The sequence below is a fragment of the Somniosus microcephalus genome, chromosome 9, assembly GCF_052327205.1.
Source record: "Somniosus microcephalus isolate GS21.2 chromosome 9, FLI_Smic_1.0, whole genome shotgun sequence".
In the NCBI taxonomy this organism is placed as follows: Eukaryota; Metazoa; Chordata; class Chondrichthyes; order Squaliformes; family Somniosidae; genus Somniosus; species Somniosus microcephalus.
The window spans coordinates 80,942,385-80,954,767 of NC_140995.1; the positions used below are offsets into that span (position 1 = coordinate 80,942,385).

At 40.5% G+C, this 12,383-nt stretch overlaps 1 protein-coding gene across 3 annotated transcripts in view; it reads right to left on the reverse strand.

Moving 5' to 3' along the window:
* Positions 1–2,484: 2,484 nt before the first annotated feature.
* wdcp (WD repeat and coiled coil containing) overlaps positions 2,485–12,383 on the reverse strand; it is a 38,932-nt gene continuing 29,033 nt past the window's right edge. Inside the window, exon 3 of one of the 3 annotated variants that reach the window (XM_085996809.1) lies at positions 2,485–2,822. In XM_085996809.1, coding sequence (XP_085852935.1) covers positions 2,788–2,822 — 35 coding nt within the window. In that variant the 3' untranslated portion in view covers positions 2,485–2,787. Of the gene's footprint in view, positions 2,823–8,647; positions 8,945–12,383 lie in introns of those variants that run through there. The other 2 variants (XM_085996808.1, XM_085996810.1) reach the window with 2 other exon arrangements.

Sequence of the window (12,383 nt, forward strand, 5' to 3'; positions counted from 1 at the left end):
TACACCCTGGAGATACGGATCATTCTTTTTATTACCATCACAAAATTCAAATTCTAGACTAGATGCTTGACTGATCATAGTATTTGTGCAGGTTGCAAAATTGATTTTATCCTTATCTAGCTGCTTATTTGATTCCATGTTATATTGAAAGATATGCCAATTAAATTAAATTCATATTCTGAATTTACACTTACGATTAATATATATATTTGAATATTTTACTAAATAGATATATAGTGGGTCTAATACTTTGTTTTTATAACCAAGAAGCAGATTTTAAGATGAATGGAAATATATTGTGTAATAAACAAAATACAAATTGAAAATACTAGAACTGGAGGAAATAAAGGCAGATAAATTTGCAAAATATTAATGTAGTATATTATATACATTTGAAATTCACTTTATGGAGAAAAAGGTGTCAGAGTTCTTTGCCAAGATAAAGTACCAAAGCTAACATAAGAAAAAGCAGGAGTTTAAGATAAGGTATTTGTAATGTTAAGTGGGTAACCCCCTTAGTCAAACTAGATACAGTATAGATTTTTTTTTACAGTTCATCTACATATCATTAACCCTAAAAGAGGCATAGTATCACAAGACAGCATAGAATGTAGATCAGGCTAGCTTTCTGTAATCAAATTTTTGTAGAATGATGGAGGTAGATGGCAACCGTGGATATCTGTTTCAAAATAACCTCTCTAAATGATATTGAGATATGATATCACGGATGTTTTTTCTCTTATTTATAACAGCCACGGAATGAATTGAAGCTTTAATAAAATCAAAGATGGTACATGGTATCTGAGTAAATGAAAGGAAGCATGTTGAGTTAATATATAAACAATTTAATAGTTTTGGTATGATTTCACTTATCAAATTTGTTGAACAAATGGATATGGAGCCAACTCGGCACTCGGCACTGAATCACCTAGATGGTAAGGAGACCTACATCAGAATGTTGTTTATAGACTACAGCTCAGCATTCAACACTATCGTCCCCAACAAGCTGGCCACCAAACTCCAAACTCTTGGCCTGAACACTTCCCTCTGCAACTGGACCCTGGACTTCCTAACAAACAGACCCCAGACGGTCAAATTAGGTAACCACACCTACCCCCCCCCCTGACCCTGAACACGGGGGCCCCACAAGGATGTGTGCTGAGCCCCCTCCTCTACTCCCTCTTCACCCACGACTGTGTGGCTGTTAATGGTTCCAACACCATCATCAAGTTTGCAGATGACACCACGGTAGTAGGCCAGATCACCAACAACGATGAGTCAGCCTACAGGGAGGAGGTCCAGCATCTCGTGAAGCGGTGCGCCGACAACAACCTGGCCCTTAACACCAAGAAAACAAAGGAAATAATCGTGGACTTCAGGAAGTCCAAAGGCGGAAGTCACACCCCCATCCACATCAATGGGGCGGAGGTGGAAAGGGTGGCCAGCTTTAAGTTCCTCGGAGTCCATATCATGGAAGACCTCTCCTGGTCCCTCAACACCTCCTCTCTGGTGAAGGCGGCCCAGCAGCGCCTATACTTCTTGAGGAGGCTGAAGGGAGGTAATCTGTCACCCCTGATCCTCTCTAACTTCTACCGCTGCACTATAGAGAGCATCCTGACAAACTGTATCATGGTATGGTACGGCAGCTGTAGCTCCCATGACCGGAAAGCCCTGCAGCGGGTAGTCAAAACTGCCCAACGCATTACCGGCACCCAGCTACCGACCATAGAACATATATATCAGAAACGCTGCCTACGGAGGGCACGGTCCATCATCAAAGACCCTACCCACCCCAGCCACAGTCTGTTCACCCTCCTACCATCTGGAAGACGCTACAGATGCATTCGCACCCGTACGACCAGATTTAGGAACAGCTTCTTTCCCAGGGCTGTCATCCTACTGAACTCCACAAATAAACACTAAAGCCTGCACATCTGCCGATGCACTTTATTATGGTCATATTTATGCTAATATATATGTACAAATGTATGTTGAAATGTTTAAGTGTCCTAATCCAAATTGTACACTCTCGGGAGCTGCAAGCCTACATTTCGTTGTACTGCACTTGTGCACTAACAATGACAATAAAAGTTGATTTGATTGATTTGATTTGATTTGAACTTAGGTTTTAAAATGAAATTGGTGTAAAATAAAGCCCCTAATAAACATTGCTCTTGAATTTGGACACCTGCTCGATTTAGCATCTGAGATAAAGGTTAATTAATGGAGATTACAAGATTACAGAAAGATATGGAAATGTAGGAATTTGCAACCTTCCTTTATAGGCAATGAGTTTCCTCAGCTAAAGGAAAGTAACCTTGACTAAACAAACAGTTTAAAATTATCCTGATTCATTCTGTCCAAACTAGTACAAAAGCTTGAACCAAATTAGATTTTTCTGTATGCAATTCTGTAATGTCCTGTTGCGCAACTGGTGTAGTACAAAAGAATTCATGTCAAAAACCTGCTTTAAAATCAAGTAAATATTATTTGTATAGACAGACCATTATTTATTTCTCAAGACTATACAAAGACCAATACACTTCGAAACAACCTTTTACAGGTAGTCTCTCCAACAATGGATATTTAGTTACATATGAATATCAAATATGATCTAAGAAATGTAAGATACAGTAAATACATTTTAAAATAAATATACCAACATGAAGGAAAACACAAAAATAGTTCACCAGTATGGATTCTGACCAAGATCCAGAAGATTTTGGATTGTTGTTCCTAAAGCCGAAGTATAACCTTCCTGTTTTGGATGGCTATCTCCAAAATATTTCAGCACCAGCACATTTGCCCACTAATACTGTGACCTATCCAAAAAAAAAAGCACAACAGGAGTAATTTATTGAAATAATCTGGTGGTGGGCAAGGCTCCCTGTTGCTAGCATGTACTCAGTAAATCATTCCTAATGACTACAGCCTAGCCTAAGAAATAAACCAATGTTGTTATGTGCCAATTCTGTCTAAGTTAGACAGCAAAGCAAAAATAAAAGCCATCAAATGCAACATTAAGGGATCTTTCAGTTCACCCTGAGTTGTTCAATACATGAGGTTTTCTTTGGCGTACAACCTATTCCAAATATAGCATACAATTTTCAAGAGCAAGAGTGCATCAATCAATAGACAAGTTGACAGTTTCCAGACGTCTTTCTTCACAATTGTCACAAATCTTTGCTGCAATTATAGATATAACCAGCTGAACAAAATCAAGTTTCGAACAATAATATTGTGGATTTCTCTTTACCGTTCGAAACTATAATTTGTCATCAAAAGTGCACACTAAATTAGCTGGTTTTAAACAGGTAACTTGAGAGGTCACAGTAAATACTTCATGACAAAATGAGAATGAAAGCTTGGGTATAAAAATCTGCTTTTCATTATTAGCCACTATTTAAAAAGAAACTGCAAAAACATTGGGGTAGAATTTCCATTGAAAATTATACCAGGCAGTCGGTATCACTCCAGCGGATGTGGGTAGGCCATTGCTCCCGAATTATTCTGCTGGCACTCCACACGTTTTGGATTTTCTGCCGAAACTAATGATGCATAGAATATGCCCACCCAAATACCCATGGGCATATTCAGACACTACACAAATGATGGGAAATACATCATCTGATGTATTTGTCATTTACACCATAGCAACACTGGACATCAGTAATGTCTGTTTATCCTTTTTGCCCAGTATTGCCTTGGACAGTGGACGAGGCATTTAAAATTTATAAAGGGAAAAAGGTATCGGTGGCAAATGCATTTAAAAAAATATTTTATAAATAACTTGAACCGATAGCTCAGAAGCCGCTGGCTATGCTATGATGCGGAAGGACCCAAGGCCTGGCACAGTCAATCTTTGAGCCAGCTCCGAACTCTTCATCAGAAGATGGGGAGTCCGTCAAAATTATTTAAATGACCTGAGGCTGGAAAGTTGGCAAGGTCATCTTTGTGGTGGGCTGAAGTCCTGCCACGCAAAGATTGTAGTAGCAGAAAATCTAGCCTGCTGACTTTAGATTTCAAAAATACATTCTTGACAATGTGATGATATTGGTCTGAGGTTACTAAATGCTATAGTGATTTTATGGGTTGTAATATGAATGTCAGATTAAAAACACTCCTTAAATTTCCCATATTTTGCTATTAATTTAATATTTTTGCTCATTCCAGTGCCAAGAAATAGTTGATTTTACAAAAATGATAAAACTACATCTTAAAATCAAACAAGGCCATAAAAAAGCAAACCAAGCACTAGGTTTATTTCTATATAAGTATAGAATTGAAAAGTAGTGAAGCTATGCTAAACTTGTATCGAACCTTGGTTGGACCACACTTGGGAGTACTGTGTACAATTCTGGTCGCCAGATTATAGAAAGGATATAGAGGCACCGGAGAGGGTGCAGAGAAGATTTACAAAGATGATACCAGAAATGCGAGGGTATACCCATCAGGAAAGGATGAACAGGCTGGGTCTCTTTTCTCTTGAAAAGGCTGAGGGGTGACCTAATTGAGGTCTTTAAAATTATGAAAGGTTTTGATATAGATAGTGTTTCAACTTGTGGGGAAGAGCATAACTAGAGGCCATCATTATAAGATAGTCACCAAGAAATCCAATAGGGAATTCAGAAGAAACTTCTTTACCCAGAGAGTGGTGAGAATGTGGAACTTGCTACCACAGGGAGAGGTTGAAACAAATAGTATGGATGCATTTAAGGGGCAGCTAGATAAACATTTGAGGGAGAAGGAAGTAGAGGGTTATGCTCATAGTTAGATGAGGAAAGACAGGATGAGGCTCAAGTGGAGCATAAATGCCGGCAAGGACTGGTTGGGCCGAATGGCCTGTTTCTGTGCCGTGTATCCTATGTAATTTTGGACTTCATCTCACTTAATAATAAAACCAATCTGCTACAATCGTGGCCTCCAGGTTATTTCATATAGGTAAATGTCAGGCTTCCAAGATTTGTTACTTACCCTACTCATAGGTGATCTCTCACAAACAAGACTTTTGTTGCAGGCATTACTACCAGTTACTACAAGGTAACAAGGAAAGGTAGTAATTCAAACTATTATGGTCCAATGCTGCTTTGTTTCTTAATCTCCAAATGGTACCTCAATCTTCCAGTTACTACAAAAATACCACACTGATTAGATGTTCCACAGGTGGGCTGCAATTTTCTTCTTCTGGACTTGCCAGCCACAATCCTCTGCTCATTAAATAAATGGACAGGGAATTGTAGGTTGGCAATAGTAAAAGTGGACAATCCCACTCAGTGACCTTTGGGTTTTTCCAATTTAAATGCTGGGAGGATGTTTCCCCTGGCTGGGGAGTCTAGACCTGTGAGGGTGGGGGCACAGTCTCAGAATAAGGGGTCGGCCATTTAAAACATGAAGTGAGGAAAAATTTCTTCACTCAAAGGGTTCTAAATCTTTGGAATTCTCTACCCTGGAAAGCTGTGGCTTGGTCAATTGTTGAGTATATTCAAGACAGAGATCGATACATTTTTGGATACTGATTGAATCAAGAGATATGGGGATAGTGGCGGAAAGTGGAGTTGAGGTAGAAGATCATCCATGATCTTACTGAATGGCAGAGCAGACTCAAAGGGCTGAATGGCCTACTCCTGTTCCTATTTCTTATATTCTTATGGTTACCTTGAGTCATGGAGGTGGATGAGATGGAGAGCTGTTTTAAACAAACTAAAATTGTAGTCATTCAGAAAATTACAATGTTGACAACAATTGAGCAGCATGTACTACAAAGGCATTTATAGTTTCAAAATCTGAAGGGTTCATGTAAGAAATATAACTAATGTAACATGTTTTAAGTTGCTTAAAGGTTCAGGCAAATTTGAACAAATTAACCTGATCAAATTCTATGCTATTTTCAAAGATGGAAAGGGAAATCTCATTTTGAAATGCAAGATGGTCACCAAAAATGAATCAAATGAGATTGTGCATCTTAAAACCATGAAAGTTTGCTAAACACGTGGCATTTTAGCATTCTAGAAATGACACCAAGAAAATCAGGAGTCTTTATTTTCATAGAATTTCTGTAATCTCTACTCTTGTGTTTTAAATATTTCAGATTTGATTTTTACAATTCAACAGACACTGTCCCCTCCTGTTTTCATTACCTGTAACAGCAGTACCAAGACAAAAATATTACCAGGCTATAATTTTTAAACTCAAAATTTGAGTCAGGACATATTTTTCAGACTATTGTATAGTAACTAGACCAATGAGGACTAAAAATCTGTTGGGAGTGGGGGTGCAGTGGGGGATGGGGGACACATCCCTGAGTAAATGCCAGGATACATCCACCCAAGACCTGTGCTGCTGATCCTCTTCAGAGCATGAACAGTCAGGGGGAGCTTCCTTGATTTATGTGGTCCAGGTAGGCACCTACACCACTAATGGTCCATTTTGAGTGTCCACCTTGCTCTAAAAGGGTAAATTGTGATAAGTGGTGCCGGTTCCAGGGGGTTTGGGCAGGTGGTAGGGGGTGCTCCTTTTATAAGGAGTCAATAAAGAAATATGATCCTTGGCTTGGATGCCCAGGTGGGCCCCACTTTCACTACTCAAACAACAGCTACAGCTGCTTTCACGACATACCTTCTGTCAATCCTGCCCCAATCTGTTACTAAGCCAGGGACTCTGGATCTCCTAGCATAAGTCGTCTCAGTCCCTAGTCCAGCCCCCTCTTATACCTCTGATCTTGTAAGGGGAGGACAGAGGCTATTACCCTTACAAAGCCCGTAAAAATCCTGAGGTTAGGTTGGGACCCAGCGTATCCGTGCCCTGGTCTATCTTCTGTCCCTTCCGGCACACTCCTACAGGACGTATGGCAAGAGTGCACCAGAAGGGCCATGGAATTTTAGTCCCATGCTCTATCTAAGCAGGCAGTCTTGAATTTCAATTTTGCTGTCGTGATTATTTCCAATTTGAATCCTACAATTAGGGAACTATCTTCACTTGCCCCAACTCAACAGTAGGAAAGTAAGGATTAGCCATTTAGGCACTACCCAAAGATGTTGAGATAACAAGAATAAATATTTCTGGGCTTGCACCCAGGCTCATTGATTGACTAGGCGCAGTATCAGAAAAATCACAGGCCAGTGCGTTGCCTTGTAAAGGAACAAATCGGATTTTCCTTCCATTTAAATTAATGGAGAACAATCAACAGCTTCCTTTAAGGAGGTGTGCTCCAACCCATCTGATTTTTCCAACATTCGATTGACCCAGTCATCCAGTGCACCCAGGTGCAGATCCAGGAAAATCTCTCCCAGTCTGCCACTGGACAATGTCTATGGATGTAGTTTATATGGACAGTCAGATGGCATTCGATAAGGTTCCAAACATTAGAAACTGTTAGCTAAAATTAAAGCTCATGGAATTGAAGGCAAATTACTGGTGTGGTTAGGAGATTGGTTAGGCAATAGAAGAGTAGGGATAATGGGTATGTATTTGAATATATATTTATTATGACTTAGATAACACATATATCCAAGTTTGCCGATAACACAAAGCTTGGTGCTATAGTTAAGTACTGTAGACGGGAACATAAAATTACAAAGAGACATTGATAAAATGAGTGGGCAAAACTGGCAGATGGATTTCAAAGCAGGTAAGTGTAAGGTCATCCAATCTGGACCAAAAAAGGACAGATCAGAGTATTATTTAAATGGTGAAAAGCTAGGAACAGTGGAGGTCCTAAGAGGTTTTAGGGGTCCATGTACACAGATCACTAAAATGTAGTACTCAGGTACAAAAAGTAATCAAAAAGGCTATTGGAATGTTAGCCTTTATAACAGAGGGCTAGAATATAAAGGGGAGGAAGTTTTGCTACAGCTATACAAAGCCCTGGTCACTAAAATGCAATAGTCAGGCTTGTAAACTATGCTTGTATTCCTGGAAGAGAGAAGGTTAAGGGATGATTTGATTGAGGTTTTTAGGATTTTTGAAAGGAATTGATAGGGTCGATAAGAGAAACTTTTCCCACTGATGGGGGAGTCTAGGACAAGCACCAGGCCCTTCAGGAGAGGAGTTAGGAAACACTACTTTACACAAAGGGTGATAGAAGTGTGGGACCCTCGCCCACACAAAGCAGTAGATGCTAGCTCAATTAATAATTTTAAATCTGAGATTGATAAAATTCCCTCATGTCGCTTTTGGTTTTTCTGCCAGACACAGATTTAAGGTAATTGGCAGAAGAACCAAAGGCGACATGAGGAAAAACTTTTTTACTCAGCGAGTGGTTAGGATCTGGAATGCAATGCCTGAAGGGGTGGTGGAGGCAGACTCAATCATGGCTTTCAAAAGGGAGTTGGATAAGTACCTGAAGGGAAAACAAAATGCAGGGCTACGGGGAAAGGGTGGGGTAGTGAGACTAGTTGAAGAACTCTTGCAGAGAGCCGGCACGGGCTGAATGGCCTTCTTCTGTGCTGTAACCATTCTATGATAGATTTTTGCCAGCCAAGGGTATTAAGGGATATGGAGCCAAGGCAGGTGGATGGAGTTAAGATACAGATCAGCCATGATCCCGCTGAATGGTGGAACAGGCTCAAGGGGCTGAATGGCCTACTCCTATGTCTATGCTCCTAATGCAGAAAGAAAATGATCTGACACTGTATGCACAGCCACCTACTCATATAATTGAGATGAACTCAAACCATTTTATTATTTCACTGCTCATATGTGAACACCACAATTAATAACTGGGTTAAAAAAGCCTGTAAGTATTTTGCAACATTGTGCGCAAATACAGGTTATGCTGTACTCTTCTGATTTTCCAAATTGATACTGTCGGTTGGAGATGGAGGTTCTGGGAATTTCAGAGGTCCTGTAGTTTGCTTCCCATCACGAATTATAACCTCCTGTTTGGGTTTGAATGTTAATGGAGCAAACCCATCGTTATCTGCTGTTAGAACTATCCAGTTAGAACCTACAAATGAAAATAAAAAGATTACTACACAATGATATTCAAAACACACAAATTAAACAAATCTACCAAATAAACATTAAATGTTCCACCATAGTAGTTTATTAAGCAAGTAATGTTTAAAACAAAAAAATGAATGTCAGAAATAGGCATCGCTTATGATCCCAGTTCCTGCAAAATAATTTTATTCATTTTTTTCAGAAACTTCAATCTCAGATGTTTTCCTAGATATTCTGGTGCACGCAATTACAAGCCCAACATTAAATAGAGTCGACTAACGCATTAACATTACCAATTTCATGTATTTGTCATCAATTCAGTGTCATATCTGTGGTATAATGATGCTCAATCCAAAGCTGGTGCACTTAAGCTGCCTCCAGCAAGAATCACCCAAGTACAGTAGATGGTGTGACGCTAGTGTAGTACGACTCCTGCAGCTGTCACAGCGCCCGAGAAACTGATATGTATATAAACCAGATATTAACACATTTTCAGTTTCCTTCTTGATTTACCACTTATACAATCAAGAGGGGCTGGCCTACAGGAGTTGTGGCTCCCCTTTCCTGGCACAACTTTACCACCCCACAGTGGGATCATTATATGTTAGAAGGATGAAGACTAATGAACGATATCAGTAAGTTAATTTCTCAGCTCAAACCTTTTCAACAACAATGTGTGGTCCAAGCTTATACTGCAGAGAACTGCTAATGAATTCTTGACTTAAATTATTTTGAAAAATATACTACAGGTTGTGTGAAGTATTAGAATATAGCTACAATATGCCATTTCTTTAATCTTGTTTTTTTAGTAAAATTGATCCTTACTTTTTAGTCTACTATACAATCTGTTAGAATGTTATCTGACCATTAGTTGGAGAGATCAGAAGTTTGTAGTAATATTGCATACTTCTTCAAAAGTGCATATTTGTAAATGGGTTAATTGTTCATCCAGGACTTGTTACATTCCCAATTACTTACTGCATGTTTATGTTCACTAGCCTATGAAAGCAGATCTTTGGGTTGCACATGAGAAAAAAAGTATCTGGCGGGCACTCGAAATGTAACAATCAGAGAAACTTCAAAGAATGAAATACTTTATCACATATTGAAGTCTGTACACTTAGCCAATCGAAACATTTAACTGCAATAGTCTGATGATACTCATAACAAAAATTAAAAACATTACGTGCATTAGCACAGAAACTTAGCTAGGGCTAATTCACCTAGGATTATCAGGATAAATATATATCATGATCAGTGATTATCACCTCTCAAGTACTAGTTTATGAATTTGTTCTGTCCCCTTCCTACATATCCTCAGAGTTACACTTCTAGTATGCACAACTGTAAAAGAAAAACACCACTGTTGCATTGCAAGTCTGTAAATAAATCAGCAGAGAAGAGCAAAAATAAGACACAGAAGATTTCAGAGAACCAGCACAGCATGAAAATTCATACCAGCCCACAGTTTGTTGCAATAATTTAAACCATGTATTAATCAAATCTCATCAACTTTCATTGACATAGCATCATGATCATAGAAAACATCTCAAGGTACTTCAGAGGTGAAATGAACACCAAACATTAGTAGACAAGTTAGGAAAGATGATAAAAAAAAATGTTAAAAAGATGGGGGGGGGGGGGGGGGGGGGGGGGAAGGAAAAGAGGAGTGCAGAAAGATGAAGTCTCTGCACCGATGGTTGAACACAGAGAGGGCGTGGGAAGTGTGTGGAACATGAACTGTGGCCAATTGTAGCATCCCGTTTAATGGCCCAACTGAGATCAGCTAACTCAGCACAAACTGGGGTTCAACCTGGGACCTTCCCAGTCTGTACAAACGGCAGCGAAGATGGCAGGTAAGCAAACAGCTCTCTAGTCATTGAGTCAACTTGAAGGCTTGCTATGACCCAAATAAATAATTTTGTGTATTTCACCAGAAAAAAGTAAGATCTGACCAATAATCAAAAATTGAGGCCAGTGTCGGGAGCGGTGAGAGCGGAGGTTCAGTGAGTATTTAAACTCACTTTCGCAGGCTTTTTTTCCCCCACAGGCCATTGTCGGGAGCGGCGAGAGCAGAGGTTCAGTGAGTATTTAAACTCACTTTCACGGGCTTTTTTCCCCCACAGGCCAGTGTTGGGAGCGGTGAGAGCGGAGGTTCAGTGAGTATTTAAACTCACTTTCGTGGGCTTTTTTTTTTTTATAAACAGAGGCTTACCAATCTCGCAGACCGGCAGCGGCGTTCCAAAGCCACGTCACGATTCAAAACGTGACGCGGGCAGGAGGAAGCAGCTGATTGGGTGAGTACTTATACTACTCTATAGGTTCATAGTTTATAAAGTTTAGAAGGTCTTAATTTTGTGGTTATAGTTTCTAAGGTCTCTGTTGTGTAGCAGGGAGTGCTAAGAAACAAGGGCCCTTGAGTATATCATTTAATTGTAGTACAATTGGTGGTATTGATTTAATTTAAATTAATTAAAGGGTAAGTCATGGCAGCAAAGCTCAGCCCCATGGCATGCTCCTCCTGCACTATGTGGGAAATCAGGGACACTTCCTGTGTCCCTGACGACCATGTGTGCGAGAAGTGTATCCAGCTGCAGCTACAGGCAAACCGCATTGCGATGCTGGAGCTGCGAATGGATACATACTGGAGCATTCGTGATGCTGAGGACATTGTGGATATCACATTTAATCAGTTGGTCACACCGCAGGTAAAGGCTGCACAGGCAGGAAGGAAATGGGTGACCGCCAGGCACAGTAGTAGGCGCAGGCTGTTGTGCAGGGGTCCCCTGTGGCCATCCCCCCCTCAAACAGATATACCGCTTTGGATATTGTTGGGGAGGATGGCATATCGGGGGAAGGCAGCAGCAAACAACTTCCTGGCACCATGGGTGGTTCTGCTGCACGGGACAGGAGGAAAAAGAGCGGGAGAGCTATAGTGATAGGGGATTCTATTCTAAGGGGAATAGATAGGCGTTTCTGCGGCCGCAAATGAGACTCCAGGATGGTATGTTGCCTCCCTGGTGCAAGGGTCAAGGATGTCTCGGAGCGTATGCAGGGCATTTTGGAGGGGGAGGGTGAACAGCCAGTTGTCGTGGTGCATAGGTACCAATGATATAGGTAAAAATGGGATGAGGTCCTAAAAGCTGAATATAGGGAGTTAGGAGGTAAATTAAAAAATAAGACTTCAAAGGTAGTAATCTCAGGGTTGCTACCAGTGCCACGAAATAGAAGGATATTTCAGATGAATACGTGGCTAGAAGAATGGTGCAAGGGGGAGGGATTCAAATTCCTGGGACATTGGAACCGGTTCTGGGGGAGGTGGGACGGTTTACACCTGGGCAGGACCGGGACCGATGTTCTAGGGGAGTGTTTGCTCGTGCTGTTGGGGAGGGTTTAAATTAAAATGGCAGGGGGTTGGGAACCTGTGCAGGGAGACAGAGGAA